The sequence below is a fragment of the Stegostoma tigrinum genome, chromosome 7 (genome assembly GCF_030684315.1).
Source record: "Stegostoma tigrinum isolate sSteTig4 chromosome 7, sSteTig4.hap1, whole genome shotgun sequence".
Lineage (NCBI taxonomy): Eukaryota > Metazoa > Chordata > Chondrichthyes > Orectolobiformes > Stegostomatidae > Stegostoma > Stegostoma tigrinum.
In genome coordinates this window covers 72,121,506-72,142,564 of record NC_081360.1, presented here as the reverse complement: position 1 = coordinate 72,142,564, position 21,059 = coordinate 72,121,506, and the positions used below count along the sequence as shown (strand labels likewise).

The window sequence follows — 21,059 nt, the reverse complement described above, 5'->3', positions numbered from 1 at the left end:
TCGGCCCACGATGTTGTGCCGTGGAATAATCCTAAAACCTAACCTACATTCCCCTCAGTTCACTGCCGTCCATGTGCATGTCCAGCAGTCACTTAAATGTCACTAAAGACTCCGCTTCCATGACTACCACTGGCAAAGTATTCCGTGCGCTCACAACTCTCTGGGTGAAGAACCTCTCTCTGACGTCTCCTCTATACCTTCCTCCTAACACCTTAAAACTATGACCCCTCGTGGCAGTCAGTCCTGCCCTCGGGAAAACTCCCTGGCTATCAACTCTATCCATGCCTCTCATTACCTTGTACACCTCGATCAGGTCACCTCTCTTCCTCCTCTCCAGAGAGAAAAGTCCAAGCTCAGTCAACCTGTCCTTGTGAGAAAAAGCCCTCCAGTCCAGGCAGCATCCTGGTAAACCTCGTTTGCACCCTCTCCAAAGCCTCCACATCTTTCCTATAATAGGACGACCAGAACTGGACACAATATTCCAACTGTGGTCTCACCAGGGTTTTGTACAGCTGCAGCATAACCTCGCGGCTCTTAAACTCAATCCCCCTGTTAATGAAAGTCAAAACACCATGTGGCTTCGTTGGAGGCTCACTGATGATGTTACCTACAATGGTGACAATGTCTGAAAACTAACCTTCCAGCTCAGCGAGCAAACTCACATCCAGAACCTCAACCTGAGCTATAAATCTTCTCAAAACTCGCTAGCACCTATGGGCGCAATACGCTAAAACTGGCCCGAAGATGGTAAACCAATGCCATCCGACAGAGTGCCACCCGTGAACAGCTGTACTTCCTGCATGAATGCCTAAGGAAACAGGTACTAACTAAATCTCTCAAATACAAACCTCCCCTTAACACCCTGCTAGCCAAAAGAATAGCTGAGCAAAACGGCCGCAGAATGCTTAGAGAAATGATCAATGACGCCCACAACAGACTCCGTAAATACAAGCGGGAAATTTCGCGCCAAAAAACTTTACTCACTAACGCGACAGACCATGAATGGACAGACAGTACAACGAGCCATAGACATCAGGCAGCGGCAAACACAAAAATGAAAGGCTTTGGAGGCCCATTGATGTTACCTAGAATGGTGACGAAACGTCTGAAAACGAACCTTCCAGCTCAGCAAGCAAACTCAGATCCAACACCATATGCTTTCTTAACAACCTTATCCACCTGGGTGGCAACTTTGAGGGAGCTATGCACTTCAACACCAAGATCCCGCTCTTCCTCCACATTGCCGAGAATCCTGCCTTTAATCCTATATTCAGCATTTAAGTTCAACCTTCCAAAATGCATCACTTTGCATTTATCCAGGTTAAACTCCATCTGCCATTTCTCAGCCCAGCTCTGCATTCTGTCAATGTCTCGCTGAAGCCTACTATCAAGGGCACCTCCAACCTTTCGTGTCATCAGCAAACATACTAACCCACCCCTCAACTTCCTCATCCAAGTCATTTATGAAAACTACAAAGAGCAGATGCCCAAGAACAGAGCCCTGTGGGACACCACTCAGCACTGACGTCCAGGCAGAATACTTACCATCTCCAACCACTCTCTGCCTCCTGTCAGCCAACCAATTCTGAATCCAGACAGCCAAATCACCCTGTATCCCATACCTCCTGACTTTATGAATGAGCCTGCCATGGGGAACCTTATCAAATGCCTTGCTGAAGTCCACGTACACCACATCCACTGCTCGACCCTCGTCAACCTATCACATGACTTCCTCGAAGAACTCAATAAGATTTGTAAGGTATGACCTGCCCCTCACAAAAGCCAAGCTAACTCCCTTTAATAAGGCTATGCTTTTCCCAATAGTCATAAATTCTATCCCTCAGAATTCTTTCCAAAACCTCGCTGACCACAGACGTAAGACTGACTGGTCTTTAGTTTCCAGGGATTTCTCTATTCCCTTTCTTGAAAAAAAGAGGAACAACATTTGCCTCCCTCCAATCTTCCGGTACAACTCCCATGGAGAGTGAGGAAGCAAAGATCTTCGCTAGTGGCTTAGCAACCTCCTTTCTCGCTTCCCCGAGCTACCTAGGATAAATCTGGTCTGGCCCTGGGGACTTGCAATCTTAATGTTTGCCAAAATTTCCAGCACATCAACTTTCTCAATCCTGATCCGTTCAAGCCTGTTTCCCTGCTCCTCAAAGTTCTCATTCACAACAAGGTCCCTTTCCTTCGTGAAAGCCGAAGTAAAAACCTCATTTAGGGCTTCCCCTATCTGTTCAGGCTCCACACACAAGTTCCCTTTGCTATCCCTGATCGGCCCTACCTTCTCCCTGATCTTTCTCTTATTCCTCATGTATGAGTAAAATGCCTTCGGGTTCTCCCTAATTCTTCCTGCCAAGCCTTTTTCGTACCCCCTCCTGGCCCTCCTCAGTCCACTTCTGAGTTCCTTCTGAGCAAGCCTGTAATCCTCTAAAGCTGTGCTAGACCCTTGCTTCCTCCACCTTACTTACGCTGCCTTTTTCTTTTTGACAACAAGCACCTCTGTTCCCGTCATCCAAGGCTCCTTAATCTTACCCCTTCTTACCTGTCTCAGAACAAATTTATGCATCACTTGCAACAACTGTTCCTTAAACAGTCTCTACATGTCTGCTGTGCCCTTTCTGTGGAACAATTGCTCCCAAACTGTACTTCCCAACTCCTGTCTGATAGCGTCATCATTTCCTTTACCCCAGTTAAATATCTTCCCTTGGTAACTGCTCCTTTCCCTTTCCATGGCTATGGTAAACGTGAGGCTGTTGTGGTCACTGTTGCCAAAGTGTTTTCCCACCATGAGATCTGACACCTGTCCTGGCTCATTGCCGAGCACCAAATCCAAAATGGCCTCTCCCCTCGTCGGCCTGTCCACATACTGAGTAAGGAAACCCTCCCGAACACACCTGACAAAAACGACTCCATCCAAACCATCTGCACAAATGTATATACAAGGAGCTTGTCTTTCGAGGAGAGGTTGACTGAGCTCGGACTTTTCTCTCTGGAGAGAAGGAGGAAGAGAGGTGACGTGATCAAGGTGTACAAATGTAATGAGAGGCATGGATAGAGTTGATAGCCAGAGACCTTTCCCCAGGGAGGGAGTGACTGCCATGAGGGGTCATAGTTTTAAGGTGTTATGAGGAAGGTATAGGAGGAGACGTCAGAGGGAAGTTCTTCACCCAGAGAGTTGTGTGAGCGCATGGAATAGTTTACCAGTGGTAGTTGTGGATTAGCACAAACAGTTTCAGAATATTACATTTTCATAATATGTTTTTCCTTGTATATACATTTGTATTCTAAAGCAGAGAAGCAATCACGTTTTGTACCTTTGTTTCCCTTAAGAGAAGTTGTAGATCACGTCCACTCAATATCCCATGGTTTTTCACATAGCTAGGAATGTGGAGTGTGCTAGTTCCATGAACAGTGCCATGGACCTCTGTGTAGCTATGGATTATATCCAAGTAAGACCTTTTATCCTGTAGAGATAGAAGAAGAAATATTTCATCTTCCAGAATCTGGATGAGAAAGCATGAGAAATCCAAAATATCTACATCATCTCCTCCTTGGTCATTTCCTGAAGTGAAATTACACCAATAAATTTTATGTAACTCTTGAAATTGAGGAATATGAGTGGAAAATGCCTGGAGTGTGATCCATGAGTATAACTCAGTCATTATAGACAAGGCAATGCGCAAGCTAAACAATCTCATTAATATATACCTGAACTTAAAATGACAGAATGATTATCAATAATCAGAGACCAATAAAAAGACCATACTGAAACTTTCTTTAAGTCTGAAAAATAAAGTGTATGTGGTGTCGTTGTGGTACTACTGCCATTAGGCCAAATAATCCTGAGGCTCAGGCTAATGTTCTGGGTTTGAATGTCACAAACAGCAGAGGGTGAATCTGGAAATCAAATGAAAAAAAATAGGAGATTACGAAACCATTACTGTTACAAACCCATCTGGTTCACTAATATGTTTTAGGCAAGGAAAATCTAAATAGAATCAAATAGAAGAAAGAAATTTATTGTCACTATTATTTTTATAAAAATTCCAGCAAAAAGTTTGTAAGTTGTCATACTCCATATATATTACTGAAAACATTAAAAAAAATTAAGACAAAGTCCATTTTTGTACAATTCACAGTTCGTGGGCTCCCACAGTCGAGGAAAAGATAGGAAGCACCTTCTCCTCTGCTGCAAAAAGCACTCAAAGCCACCAAATCAATCTAATCTGCACAAGCCTGGACACTACAAACAATTTAACATGTCCAATCCACCTACCCTGCACATCTCTGGACTGTGGGAGGAAGTGCAGCATCTGTTGGAAACCAAGCAGACACCAGAATGTGCAAACTCCACACGGTCACTCAAGGCTGGAATCAAACCCAGGACATAGTGAGGCAGCAGTATTAAGCATTGAGCCATAGTGCCCATATTGTTTTAAGTTGGAGGCCTGTGACCAGTGGCCTGCTGCAAGTATTGGTGCTGGGTCCACTGATTTCTGTCATTTGTATAAATGATTTGGATGAGAATACAAGAGGTATGGTTAGAAGTTTGTCGAGGCCATCAAAATTGGTGGTGTAGTGGACAAAGGAAGTTACCTCGGAGTACAAAGAGACCTTGATCATATGGGCCGAGAAGTGGCAAATGGAATTTAATCTCGATAAATGTGAGGTGTTACATTTTGGTAGAGCAGATCAGGGCAGGACTTATACGCTTAATCGTAAGAGCCTGTTGAGTGTTGTCAAACAAAAAGACATTAGATTGCACGTTCATAGGGAAGTCACAGGTAGACAGGGTAATGCAGGTGGTGTTTGGTACACTTGCCTTTATTGGTCAGAACATTGACTACAGGAGTTAGGTGGTCATGTTGCAGCTGTACAGGACACTAGTTAGGCCACCTGCGGAATACTGCATTCAATTCTGGTCTCGAGAAGATATTAAACTTGAAAAAGGGTTCAGAAAAGATTTACAAGCAAATTGCCAGTGTTGCAGGGTGAGAGACAGAGGCTGAATAGGCTGGAGCATTTTTTGCCACTGAAACATTGGAGGCTGAGAAAAATCTTACGGAGTTTTATAAAATCACAAGGGGTATAGACAGGGTGAATAGCTAAGGTCTTTTCTCCAGAGTAGGTGAGGTCAAAACTAGAGGGCATGGGTTTAAGGGTGTGGGAGTCAAACTTTAAAGGGACACATGCAATGTTTTCATGCAGACGGTGCTGCGTGTAAGCAATGAACTGTAAGGGGAGTGGAGGAGGATGGTGCAACTGCAACATTCAAAAGGCATCTGGATGGGTATGTGAATAGGAAGGGTTTAAAGGGATATGGGCCAAATGCTGACAAATGGGATTGGATTAATTTAGGATATGTGGTCGCATGGACAAGTTGATCTAAAGGGTCTGTTTCCATGCTGTTCATCTCTATGGCTAAGTCCATTTTTGTTGGTTCGGTTTTAGTTCATTTCTTAACTCCTTCGCTATGCAGCAGCTGACCAAGTGTCAAAGTGCATCCAGACATCTTTCATGATTCACTGCCACTTGTTTCAACTTGAGAGGAATGAAAATAAAACTTGTCATGAAACCCTCCTGCTGTTGGTTATCACAGATTACCCTTTTATCTTCCTTTTTCCAGCAACATTTCACTTGCTTGAGCCAATTATGTTTGCCACAAAATTGGTGGTTCCAAAGCTTGTTTCTTTTGACACACAGCCACATTGAAAAGGGAAGCTGAGACAGGAATAATCTGTCAGTTTCTAAGGAAACAAGGACCAAAACTCAAAGTAGAAGCCAAAATTTGGCTGAAACTGGTTGGAATCATATGAAAGGACACAAAGCAACTAGAACCCATACAATGATCTCAGTTTTGCAGTACAAGTAGGCTGAGGATGAGAGAAACTATATCTACAAGCTGATAAGCAAATGAACAGCTATTGCAGTAGCTTGTTACTTGAAGATAAAAACAGGCAAATCCAAACCATCCAACATATTATAGTAAATTTAAATAACCTTTTGTGTAGCAAGCAAAGTCTGTGAGAATATAACAGGAAGGGCATAATCATTGCCAGGGGTTGATTCTTTTGGCTATTCAAAATATTAGTTAGATGGAATTCTATCCTCAAATAGGAGAGTGGTTAGTTGTAATGTTTTGAATAGCTCACGTGAGACTTCAACAGTCACTGAGGAGAATTTAAAAGGCAGTAGGCAATGAGGTTTGAAGTCAATGTGAGAAAGGTAGATGAAGTGGACACCAGAAGGAGCCAGTGCTGCTTTTAGCTGAATGCTAGGCAACTGAACGACAGTCTACATGTAGGGGTTTCAGTGAGATGACAAAAGCAGCTAGATATTTGTGTTATTAGAACTCAGCTATCTAATAACTCCTAAAACATCTGCCTAAGAATTGAAGTCAGGGCTCCTGAAATGTCTGAGCACATTAGAGGTTATTCAGACCACAAGTAGTAATTGCTTGATGGAATTAAAATTAGAGCTCAGGATAGTCCTAGTTTGGCAAAGCTACTGGTCAGTGAAAAGCTAGAATTGTGAAGGATAGCAAATTATGGGAGAAAAGTTGAGGATCCATGGAAGAACAGATCCTTGGGAGGGAGGTGATCAACTAAAGCTCGAGCGATCATTCAAGCAGTTCATGCCAGAGTGGCTTGAGAGGGAGTTTCAAAGACAGATCAGAAAAAGAAAATGGAAATGAAAAATTGAGATTCCCTTGTGAAGTTTAATAGGATATGATGACCCAACATGTCTGGGGAATTGCTAACAAAACTACGGCAGTTACCTTAATCACATTTCTATTTGATACGCATTGTAGAGTGTTTAATCAAAATGTCTGTTACCCATATTCATCACACATTAATGCAAGGTTTTTGAATACTAGTTATATATGTGTTGTAGATTGTATTATTGTTCTAACATTGAAGAGTTCATTGTTGTTTCTTCAAAACTATGTAATCATGTGCCTTCATTTTCTTCACATGGCCTGATCCCTAACTTCATTTGCTTTTAAAGTCATTACTGCTCCATAGGTAGTTCATAACATAATGTGGGCTGGTCTGGAATTCTAACAAAGCTGACAAGGGTTCTGCAAACATACACCATTTTTGAATGGTGAAACCCATGTCCATGCAAGCTGGTTTGGTTTATGTGTTGACGCCAGATGACGAACAGCCTAAATTCTACAAGAGAAGGTGAACTTCTTCATGAGGGAGACAGAATACAAGGGCTTTTGGATGGAGATTGATAACAATCCTAGACTGGGTATGGCCATCTTAGGCTGAGTATCATGTAGGCAGGTAATCAGGAAGGTTAATAGAGTGTGACCACTCTCACTAAACCTACATATGACTTCAGATCAACAAAGATGTTGACTCTTAACCACCCTCTGAAATGGCCTAGCAACTCACTCGGCTTAAATAATAATTTTATACAAGAAAAGGAATGAAACTGGTCAGATCATTATTGAACAAGGCAACAATCACAGGCATCGGCTAAGGCACCAGAAACAAAACGTCACACAATGCCTTATTGATAGGCCCTCATTAACATCATTTGGTGCCTGGAGCCAAAATTGAGATTACTAAATCAACAGCTTTACATTAATCGTTATCCGAATCATACCTTACAATGTCCTATTGTGATATGCAGTAACAAGGGCATTACCCTGGGGAGTTCTCAACATTCAGTCCAAAACCTGTAAAGTCTCGATCAAACATGGGCAAGCTAACTGACTGTTGACTATGAATGACACACCCCAACTTTCTTGTCCAACAACCATCCACTCCGCCCCTCCTCACTCTGGAAGCGCTGAGGAGTGGCAAAGGAACAGAACATACTCTAGATGTGGGAATTCAGTGTGTACCACCAGAAGTGCCTCTGTAGCACGAGTATTGACCAAGCTGCCCGAGTCTAACATGGCATAGTGCCAAGCTGAATCAGCAGGAAGTGAGGGGATCAACAAGAGGATGATGAAAGGTGTAAACCTGACTGCATCTGTTTGCCTTATGCAGGTGCATCTGCTCATGAGAAGTATCAATAAGACTGGCCACTACATCATCTTTGAGACATGTCCCACCTTCTTAGTGGAGATATCCTCCATTCTTATGGGGCTCTATCACTATGCTGAATGGGAGAGACTTTGAATAGATAAAGCAACTCTAGACTGGAATCTATGAGGTCACCAGCAAAAGAAGTGTGATTAAACAATCTGTGGCACTATTGCCTAGCATATCCCCCAATCTACCTTTAAGGGGATTAATCAACCCTGGTTCAGCATGAACAGCGTAAGGCGGCATGCTAGGACCAGCACCAGGCACACCTGAAAATAAAAGCATTTTGGCGCGGTGATGCTAGAATACAGGATTATATGCAAGCTAAACAACATAATCAACACGATAGGAGTTAAGCAATTTCACAATAAAAACAGATCAGATCAAAGATCTGCAGTCCTGCCACATCCAGTCAAGAATGGTGATGAACAATTCACCAGTAGGAGGGTTCACAAAAATTCCCATCCTCAATGATGGGGGAGTCCAGCACAGTGCAAAAGACAAGGTTGAAGCATTTGCAACAACCTTCAGCCAAAAGCTTTGAATGAATTATTAACCTTGCTCATTCCTAAAACCTCCAGCAGTGGAGTTCAATTTTTCTTCCATGTAGTGTTCAAAATGGAGGAGCAGTGATTCATCAGCTGGGAGGGTTTTGGAATCTAGGAAAGCATGTGGTAAATCATCAGGAGGCTTCCTTGTCCACATTTGACTTGATGCCATTAAACTTCACGGGGTCCAAAGTCAACATTGAGAATTCTAGGAGAAAACTTCCTTCTGCCTCCAACCACCGTGTGGCCATGTCAGCTAAGCCTATTCTGCTAGTAGGACAGGATGTAGACAGGGATTTTGGAGGGGGTTGGAGCTGTTTTTCTCAGTCATATTCATCTGGTCAGACTATAAGACATTCTCCCAATTTTGGCACTGGCACTCGGATACTGGTAAGGAGGTTTTGCAGAGTTGATAGGACTGTTTTTTTCCAATGCTGTTTCTAGTGCCTAAGTTGATACCAAAATGATCCATCTGTTTTCATTCTTTCTTTGAGCATTTTTAGTTATCTGATGGAATTTAATTGCTGATGACAGTTAAACAATCACACAGCCGTGGGATGGGAATCAAACTTTTTTCCTCCTATTCATTTGTGGGATGTGGACTTCATTGACTGGCCAGCATTTCTTGCCTAACCCTAATTGCCCTTGAGAAGGTGGTGGTATGCCAGTTTTGTAGACCAGTTGTCCATCTCTGAAGGATAGATCCCTAGTGAACCAGATAGGTGTTTACAATAATTTGTATGGTTACCATTAGACTGTTTGTGTGCTGTCATGATTCCTAGTGGTCTCAGTAATCTGGCTGTCAGTTCTGTGGTGTTTACCAGAAAAGGATACGCTGGTACATTTATCCACAGATACCTGGCCAACAGGCAACACAAGCAGAACACAAAAACCCAAAGCAATAGCCACTATACCATATGTTACAAAAACCTCAGTACTGACAGCCAGACTACACAGATTCTGAAGCGTCCCAACCCGAAACATCAACCTTACTGCTCCTCTGATGCCGCCTGGCCTGCTGTGCTCCTCCAGCTCTACACTTTGTTATTACTAATCAAAGGACAAGCCAAACAGAGCACAGCCAGGGAATTCTTGGAGGCTTGGCATTCATCCACCGACCCCATCAAGAAAGACATTGCATTAGACCCAATATACCGACCATTACTACGCACAAAATCAGAACCAGCACCAACTGGAAGCAGCAAAAACTGGGTCAAGTAAATTCGAACTGGCACAAGACAACAGCACTTCACCTAGAGGCTCCACAGTACTGACGACGTCATCTATTATGGAGACGCAACATCTATCAAACCTCCCAGCTCGGCAAACACACCAACATCTACAACCAGCACCTGAGCTACAAATCTTCACTCAAACCTTGAAGACAAAGGCAATGGTAGTTAGGATGAACACATTTTCAGAAACTGGAGTGAAGATTGAAGTGGCTGTAACAGTAGTTATGTTCGTCTATTGAGGACAAATTATAACAAAAGATGGTAGATGCAATATAAAAGACAAAAAAGAGGACAGAGATAGCCAGAAGTAGCTAACCTTGTGAAAATGAAGGATGCGTCATCAAGAAAACTCAAGCTTTAAAATGAAGACAATATTTCATAAGGTATGACATTCTGACCACTGTCCTTTTTGAATCAGAAACCTGGGTATTAAAAAGGTATGTGGAAGAAAACAGCATCCATGTTTCCAAGCACCCCCAACAGGTAATGTATACCTAAAATTTCCACATGCACAACAAAGGAAGAGATGCTTGAAATTTTAGTAGGAAAAAGAATTCTTAAAAAGTGATATCTGAAAGAAAATGTTAGTATTTTAGCCAATTGATTATAGATGAAAGCTAGGTGATCACTGATAATGGGAAAAGTGGAGTGCAGCAAAAAGGTCAACATAGACACAGTTGAACAAGCACCTTCAGAGTGGTGACTGATGTGGTATGGTGGCAACATGAAAAATCAGTTGTTACAGCGCAGGTGGTGCCCGTTTGGCCTATCGTGTATGCATCAGTTTTCTGGTCCCATTCTCTTTTGTAATGCTGCATGTTGTTTCTATTCAAATAATCATCTAGCTTGAGTACTTTGATTGAACTCTCCAAGACATTTCCAGGCAGTGCATTCTAGATCCTATTTTAAGATGACGCAAGGCACAGTGAGACATATCGGCTCAGATATTCTGATGACCAGATAGTTTTGAAACAATGAAAACAGGAGTTGGACGTCCAGACCATGCAGAATCCCTGATGCACAGGGCTCTAACTCACTGTAGCTTATTAGCTATTCATGACATCGTTAGAGGATTAAAAACATACTCTAATTTCTGGCTAAGAACTAAAGTAAACGCCTCTGGTCATCACCCACTTGACACTACCAACCCCCTGGATCCCTGCTTCTTAACCCCCTTTCCTCCTGCCCCAGGCTCATGACTTGATCCTACCAGATTACCCCACCCAACGGCACTGAAACTTTCCAAGATGGTCAGCACATCTTCACAAGGAACACGGAGGTAGTTCCCTCAAATCGAAAACATATAATGCACAGATTTTCATGTTTCATTAGGGGAGTACAATTCTGCAAGAGAACCAACATGGCAGTGTGTACCTCCTACCCTCAATAAAAAGGATGAATCATAAAAGCCAACCACTTGTCTTGAGGCCATGTCTCCCTGTTCTAGGCTCTCCAGCCACAGCAAACATCAACACAACTATCCTGTTATGCTTTCTGAAAATTTTATGGATTTCAATTTGATCATCTATGTTCTAAATTTTTGAAATATTAGTTTTCTTCAGTCGGATGAACTTGTCAGATCTATATAGTCCCATGTACCATTTTAAAAATTAATAATTTACGTATGTCTAATGCTCAAGTTATAGATGTATTGCATACAAAACACACTAACTTGGGAAGCCATGGTGAATCGAAGAATGTAAAAACATAGGGGAAGGAATTAATGTGAAAAATGACTGACAATGATTGGAAAGAACAGAGTGCAAATTTAAGAGCAAATCAGAAGATAAGCCACGAGGTAACAAATTGTTTTTTAAGAAAAGGGCCAAACATAAGGCACTATGTTTGAACACACGCAGCATTCAAAATAAAATAGATGAACAAGAAAATTTATGCTAAATAAGTACAACCCAGTGGCCCTTACGGACAGATGGCATCAGGGTGATCTAGATGGGCATCTGAAAATTATAAGTTATGAGACATGGTTATATTTGCACAATAGAGATAGATAACCTAAATTCAGAAAACCACAATGTAGAAACAACCTGGGGAGGAAAAAAAAAATCACATGGGATAAAGTAATCTTGATGAGAAATTCATTGAACTTTGTTGGGACAATTTTTTTTGATTAACATGTTAAGGCACCAGCCAGAAGGCAGACTTGGTTTCGAACACCACTACAGAATTAATTACAACCGTCCGGTGAATGCACCCCTGGGTAGCAGTGACTGCAACATGACTGAAATTTACACACCACCTTAAAGGGGGAGAATGGTGGGTCCAAGTCTACTACGTTAATATGTAAACAAGGGCAATTATGAAAACATGAAAGCAGAATTAGGACTAGTGAAAGTGAACTGGCACTTGAAGCCAAGGGACAGATCAGAGATAACAGCAAACATTTAAGGGGATATTCCAGAAAGGGCAAAATCGATACATTTCAACGAATGAGAAAAATCCAAAGGGTCTCACCTACCATTGGATAACCAAAATAGTTAAAAGATAGTATCAAACTCAAAAGGAACAAAAACAAACTTTCTAGAGCTAGGGAGCAGGTCATAAAACTGACCAGAATATTAAAAAAAGACCGGTTACTAAAATAGAGGGGAATAGATTAGAGAGTACGAGATTAAGTTTGCTAAAAATATAAAAACAGACAGAAAACATCCCTCACACCCCGCCCCCGCCACAACCGCCCCAACAGGATCCCCCTCGTTCTCACACACCACCCTACCAACCTCCGGATACAACGCATTATCCTCCGACACTTCCGCCATTTACAATCCGACCCCACCACCCAAGACATTTTTCCATCCCCTCCCCTGTCTGCTTTCCGGAGAGACCACTCTCTCCGTGACTCCCTTGTTCGCTCCACACTGCCCTCCAACCCCACCACACCCGGCACCTTCCCCTGCAACCGCAGGAAATGCTACACTTGTCCCCACACCTCCTCCCTCACCCCCATCCCAGGCCCCAAGATGACATTCCACATTAAGCAGAGGTTCACCTGCACATCTGCCAATGTGGTATACTGCATCCACTGTACCTGGTGCGGCTTCCTCTACATTGGGGAAACCAAGCGGAGGCTTGGGGACCGCTTTGCAGAACACCTCCGCTCAGTTCGCAACAAACAACTGCACCTCCCAGTCGCAAACCATTTCCACTCCCCCTCCCATTCTCTTGATGACATGTCCATCATGGGCCTCCTGCACTGCCACAATGATGCCACCCGAAGGTTGCAGGAACAGCAACTCATATTCCGCCTGGGAACCCTGCAGCCATATGGTATCAATGTGGACTTCACCAGTTTCAAAATCTCCCCTTCCCCTACTGCATCCCTAAACCAGCCCAGTTCATCCCCTCCCCCTACTGCACCACACAACCAGCCCAGCTCTTCCCCCCCACCCACTGCATCCCAAAACCAGTCCAACCTGTCTCTGCCTCCCTAACCGGTTCTTCCTCTCACCCATCCCTTCCTCCCACCCCAAGCCACACCCCCATCTACCTACTAACCTCATCCCACCTCCTTGACCTGTCCGTCTTCCCTGGACTGACCTATCCCCTCCCTACCTCCCCACCTACACCCTCTCCACCTATCTTCTTTACTCTCCATCTTCGGTCCGCCTCCCCCTCTCTCCCTATTTATTCCAGTTCCCTCCCCCCATCCCCCTCTCTGATGAAGGGTCTAGGCCCGAAACGTCAGCTTTTGTGCTCCTGAGATGCTGCTTGGCCTGCTGTGTTCATCCAGCCTCACATTTTATTATCTTGGAATCTCCAGCATCTGCAGTTCCCATTATCTCAGAAAATAAATTACTTCAGGTATTTAAAACAAAGAGAAAAACATGAGTTAACAAAGTAGGCATTGGTCCTACAGAAAATGAGCCTGGAAACTGAAGAGATGACAGTGAAATGGCAGATGAACTGAACAGATATTTTCCACTGATATTCACTAGTAGAAGATAAATCAAGGAATTCTAAGTGCGAGAGGAATTCAAGAAACCTACAATTACCAGGAAGATAGTATCAGTAAATTGTTGGTACCACAAGTCGACACGCCCCAGGTCTTGATGGATTTTATCCTACTGTTTGAAAAGAAGCATCTCCTGTGATTTTTGATACATTGGTTTTACTTTTCAAAATCTCTTCAGATTGGAAAACTCAAAAATGGAGGCAGAAAGCAGGAAACTACACGCTAGATGGCTGTTTTTTCCCCCCATTTATTTACAAGATGTGAGTGCCGTTAGGCCAAAATTTATTCTCCATTTCTAACTGCCCAAAGGTTTCAATGATCATTATTAGAGTGATCCAGATTTCTACTGAATATAAATTCCATTATCTGCCATGGTGAGATTTGAACCCAGGTCCTCAGAACATTACAATTAATTGTCTAGTGATAATAGCCAAGAGAAAGCAACAGTCCTGTGGTAAGTCTCGAACAGTCTCCCTAATATGGCACGGATAAATGTAAACATGGTTTGCATTTGACAAAACCTTAACTTGGTTTATGATGTTTGTTGAAGTAGTAACTTGTGCTGTAGATAAACAGGGATCAGTGGATGTATTATATTGAGATATCCAGAAGGCAACTGACAGTGCTACATCAAAAGTTATTTTGCAAAGTAAAAGCTTATGCTTTAGAGATTAACATATTGGCATGAACAGAAGATTGGCTGGCTAACAAGAAACAGAGCATGAGTAGATCGGTCCTTTTCAGACTGGGTGCTGAGACCATAATTTCGTTAAAATTTAAATGGTCCAGATAAAAGGGATTGAAGGTATGGTAGCTAAATTTGCTGATGACACAAAGATTCCTAGGAATGGGAGTTGTTAAGATATAAGGAGCCGACAAAGGAATAGAGATAGGCAAAGTGAGTGGACAAAGATGGCATACAACTGTCCACTTTGGTACAAAGAACAATGAACAAGTCCATTATCTAAATGTTGAGAAATTGCAGAGCTCTGACATGCAGAGAGATCTGGTAGTCCTAGTGCATGAATTGCAGAAGTTTATTATGCGGGTATAGCAATCAGGAAAGCTAACTGAACATTATGTTTTATTGTGAAAGGAAGTTAATGCAACAGTAGGCAAGTTATGCTTCAACTATACAAGGCATTGATGAGGCTGCACCTGGAATACTGTGTACAGTATTGGTCACTGTACCTACAGAATGAAGCAAATGCACGAGAAACAGTTCAGTGAAGGTTTACTTGACTAATACATGGACTCAGCAGAATGCTTTATGAGAAAGGCAAAATAGGTTAGACCTTTGGAATTTGGAAGAGTCACAGATGATTTAATTGAAACATATCCTGATTGGATTTGACCAGGTGGATGTCAAAAAGACTTTTCCCTCTTGTGGATGAATGTAGAACTAGGGGTGTCATATATATAAAAAAATGCCTATTTAAAAGAGATGAGGAAGCATTTTTCCCCAGAGGGTTGTCATTCTTTGGAATTCACTTACCCAACCAGCAATGGATACAGATCCTTAACTATTTTTTGAAAACAGTAGAGGTCAACAGATTCTTGATTGATTAATTTATTTTTGTCACATGTACCGCGATAGTGAAAAGTGTTGTTTTGCAACCTGTCCAGTAGATTGTACCATTTGAAGTATGAGCCGAGCCGGTGTGTTTAGAACATAGAATATAGAACAATACAGCGCAGAACAGGCCCTTCGGCCCTCGATGTTGCGCTGACCTGTGAACTATCTAAGCCCATCCCCCTACACCATCCCATCATCATCCATATGCTTATGGAAGGACTGTTTAAATGCCCCTAATGTGGCTGAGTTAACTACATTAGTAGGCAGGGCATTCCACGTCCTTACCACTACCTGAGTAAAGAACCTGCCTCTGTCATCTGTCTTAAATCTATCACCCCTCAATTTATAGCTATGCCCCCACGTACAAGCTGACGTCATCATCCTCGGAAAAAGACTCATTGTCCACCCATCTAATCCAACTAAACCCATCTAATTCTAAGACAACTGATGTTATGGAGATGAAAGTAGGCAATCTTAGTGGTGAATGAAGTGAGGTTAGAACATGTGCTCACGGTCAAATGGGATACCATGGTCATGAATCGTCTGGTTCAGCTTCAGACTGAGTAGCAGAGGAACAGAACTGGTGGCTCAGTTACGTTTTCAAGAAAACCAGAAGTAATTCTAAATCTTACCAAGCTTGGATTCTGCATTGGTGAAAAGAGGGAGAATATTGCAGGCAAACTCTTCTGCAAAAGTGCTATTCTTGATTGCAGACATTTTGTCACCCTGCTAGGTAATATTGTCAGTGTACCTCCAGCGAAGCACTGACGTCATGTCCAGCTTGTTATTTATCTGCCTTAGTTTGCTGGAGAGGTTGGTGTCTCTTCTCCTTTTGTTATTAAGTGATTTGTCTCTCAGGTCTAGTTCAATGTGTTTGTTGCTGGAGTTCCAGGCTCCAGGAATTCCTGGGATGTCTCTATTTGGCTTGTGCTATTATAGATGAGCTGTCCCAGTCGCATGTGTCTTTCTTTGTCCACATGTATTGAGACCAGTGAGAATTGGTCATGTCTCTTGATAGCTAGTTGGTGTTCGTGTATCCTTACTGTCAAGTTTTCTTCCAGTTTGGCCACCCATTCATGAGTATTGAGGTAGTTACTGGTATAAACATCCAAGGACTCTCAACATATCGAAAAGACAGGGAGGTGGGCAGAGGGGGTGGGGTTGCCTTGTTAGCAATGAAAATAAATCTACGGCACTGAATGACACAGGGTCAGAAGATGTGGAGTCTGTGTGGGTGGAATTGAGGAACCACAAAGGCAAAAAAAAAAAACTATAATGGGAGTTATGTACAGACCTCCTAACAGTGATCAGGACCAGGGGCGCAAGATGCACCGAGAAATAGATAGGGCATGTCAGAAAGGCAAGGTCATGGTGATCATGGGGGACTTCAATATGCAGGTGGATTGGGTGAAAAATGTTGCCGGTGGATCCAAAGAAAAGGAATTCGTGGAATGTTTGCAGGATGGCTTTCTGGAACAGCTGGTGATGGAGCCCACAAGGGAGCAGGCTATTCTGGGCTTAGTGCTATGTAATGAGCCAGACTTTATAAAAGACCTTAAAGTAAGGGAACACTTAGGAGGCAGCGGTCATAACATGGTAGAGTTCAGTCTGCAGTTTGAAAGAGAGAAGGCAAAATCGGATGTAATGGTATTAGTCAAATAGAGTTAATTACAGGGGCATGAGAGGGGAATCGACAAATATCGACGGGAAGACAGTAGACCAACAATGGCAAGAGCTTCTGGGTGTAATTGAAGACACAGTAAAGAGGTTCATCCCAAAGAAAAGAAAGATTATCCGGGGTGGGATTAGACAGCCATGGGTGACAAAGGAAGTCAGGAAATATAATCAAAGAAAAAGAGACAGCCTATAGAATGGCCAAGAGCACTGGGAAATCAGAAGATTGGGAAGGCTACAAAAACAGATAGAGGATAACAAAGAGAGCAATAAGGAAGGAGAAGATCATATATGAAGGTAGGCTAGCCAGTAATATTAGAAATGATAGTAAAAGCTTCTTTCAATACATAAGAAACAAACGAGAGGCAAAAGTAGATATTGGGCCGCTCCAAATTGATGCTGGAAGGCTAGTGATGGGAGATAAGGAAATAGCTGAAGAACTTAATAAGTGCTTTGGAAGACATGAGTAGTATGCCAATAATTAGGGACAGTCAGGGGGCAGAGTTGAGTACGATAGGCATTACAGAAGAGCAAGTGCTAGAAAAGCTAAAAAGGTCTAAAAATTGATAAATCTCCTGGCCCCGATGGGCTACACCCTGGAGTTCTGAGGGAGGTGGCTGGGGAAATAGCGGAGGCTTTGGTCGTGATCTTTCAAAAGTCACTGGAGTCAGGGAAAGTCCCAGATGATTGGAAAATTGCTGTTGTAACCCCCTTGGTTAAGAAAGGATCAAGGCAAAAGATGGAAAATTACAGGCCGATTAGCCTAACCTTGCTAGTTGGTAAAATTCTAGAATCCATTGTCAGGGATGAGATTTCTAAATTCCTGGAAGTGCGGGGTCAGATTAGAACAAGTCAGCATGGATTTAGTAAGGGAAGGTCGTGCCTGACAAACCTGTTAGAATTCTTTGAAGAGGTAACTAGTATGTTAGAGCAGGGAAACCCAGTAGATGTTATCCATCTAGACTTCCAAAAGGCCTCTGATACGGTGTCTCACAGGAGGCTGCTGAGCAAGGTGAGGGCCCACAGTGTTCGAGGTGAACTACTGGCTTGGATTGAGGATTGGCTGTCTGACAGAAGGCAGAGAGTTGGGATAAAAGGCATGGCAACCAGTGACGAGTGGTGTCCCACAGGGTTCATTGTTGGGGCCGCAGCTGTTCACCTTATATATTAATGATCTGGATGAAGGGACTGGAGGCATTCTGGCAAAGTTTGCCGATGATACAAAGATAGGTGGACAGGCAGGTAATACTGAAGAGGTGGGGAAGCTGCAGCAAGATTTAGACAGTTTAGGAGAGTGGTCAAGAAAATGACTGATGAAATTTAATGTGAGTAAATGTGAGGTTTTGCACTTTGGAAAAACAAACACAGGCATGGACTATTTTCTAAATGGTGAGAAAATTCGCAAAGCAGAAGTACAAAGGGATCTGAGAGTGTTGGTCCAGGATTCTCTAAAGGTTAACTTGCAGGTAGAGTCCGTAATTAAGAAAGTGAATGTAATGTTGTCCTTTATCTCAAGAGGGTTGGAATATAAAAGCAGTGACGTGCTTCTAAGACCTTATAAAGCTCTAGTTAGGCCCCATTTAGAATACTGTGTCCAATTTTGGGCCCCACACCTCAGGAAGGACATACTGGCGCTGGAGCGTGTCCAGCGGAGATTCACACAGATGATCCCTGGAATGGTGGATTTAATGTATGACGAACAGCTAAGGATCCTGGGATTGTACTCATTAGAGTTTAGAAAGTTGAGGGGAGATCTAATAGAAACTTACAAGATAACGTATGGTTTAGAGGGGTGGACGCTAGGAAGTTGTTTCCGTTAGGCGGGGAGACTAGGACCTGTAGGCACAGCCTTAAAATTAGAGGGGGTAAATTTAAAACTGAAATGAGACAGCATTACTTCAACCAGAGTGGTGGGCTTGTGGAATTCATTGCCACGGAGTGCAGTGGAGGCCAGGACGTTGGATGCCTTCACGGCAGAGATCGACAAATTCTTGATCTCACAAGGAATCAAGGGCTACGAGGAGAGTGCAGGGAAGTGGAGTTCAAATGCCCATCAGCCATGATTTAAATGGCAGTGTGGACCTGATGGGCCGAATGGCCTTACTTCCACTCCTATGTCTTATGGTCTTATAATTTAGAGGAGGCGATGGCCCAGTGGTATTGTCACTATACTATTAATTCAGGAGAACCAGATAACATTCTGGGGACCTGGGTTCAGATCCCACTGTGGCTAATGGTGGAATTTGAATTCAATAAAATGTCTGGAATTAAGAATCTAATGATAATCATGAATCGACAGTCGATTGTCAGGGGAAAAATCCATCTCGTTCACTAATGTCCCCTTGGGAAGGAAACTGCCATCTTTACCTGGTCTGGCCTAAATGTCAGATCTACAGCAATGTGATGGCCTTTGAAATGCCCTCTGGGCAATTAGGGAAGGGCAATAAATGTCACCTAGCCTGTGATGCCCTCATCCCATTAATGTATTCTTAAAAAATTAAATATCTGGTACTTAATTACAATCACCCTAACACCATAAATGGAGCTGCATCAGGACATCGTTCAAACAGACCACAACACACTACAGCAATCTAGAACTGCGCAAAGCGCAACAGGAGCACTTATACAGAGTTTCTTTTTATAAGAGATGGATACCCAAAACGCACAATCCACTGTTACCTCCGTGACAGACCATAACAAAACAACACAACGTGGCCAGACACACTAGTCACCCCACTGTACAGAGACATATCAGAGATGACCACAAGATAACTCAAACCCCTCAGTATCAGGGTAGCCCACAAACCAACCATCCTGCGACAGCTACCGACGAATGTAAAGGATCCCATATCCACAACCAATGAAACTAAATAATATACAAAATACCATACGTACAAAGGACTGTGAGAAACAATACACAGACCAAACTGGAAGAAAGCTTGACAATAAAAGGAGACATGAAGACCAACTAACCAAGAAACATGACCAATTCTCCCTGGTCTCAATACACAAGGATAAAGAGGAACATGAATTCGACTGGGACATAAACATTCCTAATAGCACAAGTCAAACAGAGACATGCCAGGAATTCCTGGAGCCTGACATTCCAATGAACTCCAGCAACAACCACATTGAACTGGATCTGATGCACAGACCACTGAAAAATACAACTGGAAGTAATATCAACCACTGCAACCAACCAAAGCATATAATTAACAAGCGGGAAGCAGGACAGAACACCAATCACCGGAGACACTCTGACGATATTACCTACCAGGGTGATGAAATATTTGCAAACACACTGGCTCGGCGAGAGGCGCTGTGGTCTTTACACCATGCTGCTCAGCACTCCATCTCTTTGCTGTATTCTGTCTCATTGTTTGCAGTCTTACCTACAAGAGTGCTGTCGTCAGCAAACTTGTAAATTGAGATGGGATGGAATTTAGCCACACAGTCGTGAGTGCATAAGGACTATAATAGGGGGCTGAGTACTCAGCCTTGCGGGGCACTGGCGTTGAGGAGATGTTGTCATTTATTCTTCATAATTATGGTCTACAGGTCAGCAAGTCGAGAATCCAGTTACAAGTCTCAGAGCTTACAGATGAGTTTGTTTGGAATTATGCTGTTGAAGGCAGAACTGTAGTCAATAATTAGGAATCTGACATGGATAGCCTTGTTATCCAGATGTTCTAGGGGTACAGAGCCAGGGAAATGGCATTGACTGTGGACTTGTTGTACTAGGTGAATTGCAAAGGATCAAGGCAATTTGGTAGGCTGGAGTTGATGTGAACCATGACTGACTCTCAAAGCACTTCACGATTATGGAGGTCAGCACCACCATATGATACTCAGTGGCACATGCTGCATGACTTTTCTTTGACACCACAGTGATGGTGGTCTTCTTGAAGAGAAGACTTCAGATTGTACTAAGGAGATGTTAAAGATTTCTGAGAGGATTTCTGCCATCTGGTCCGGACAGAATCTGATCACATGGCCGGGGGCTCCATC

The 21,059-nt window shown here is 42.9% G+C and overlaps 1 protein-coding gene across 5 annotated transcripts in view; it reads right to left on the bottom strand.

Moving 5' to 3' along the window:
- mgat5 (alpha-1,6-mannosylglycoprotein 6-beta-N-acetylglucosaminyltransferase) overlaps positions 1-21,059 on the bottom strand; it is a 246,044-nt gene that overhangs the window by 140,393 nt on the left and 84,592 nt on the right. For all 5 annotated transcript variants that reach the window (XM_048533823.2, XM_048533819.2, XM_048533822.2 and 2 more), the window contains exon 12: positions 3,318-3,467. In XM_048533823.2, the coding sequence (XP_048389780.1) occupies positions 3,318-3,467 (150 nt within the window). The remainder of the gene's footprint in view (positions 1-3,317; positions 3,468-21,059) is intronic.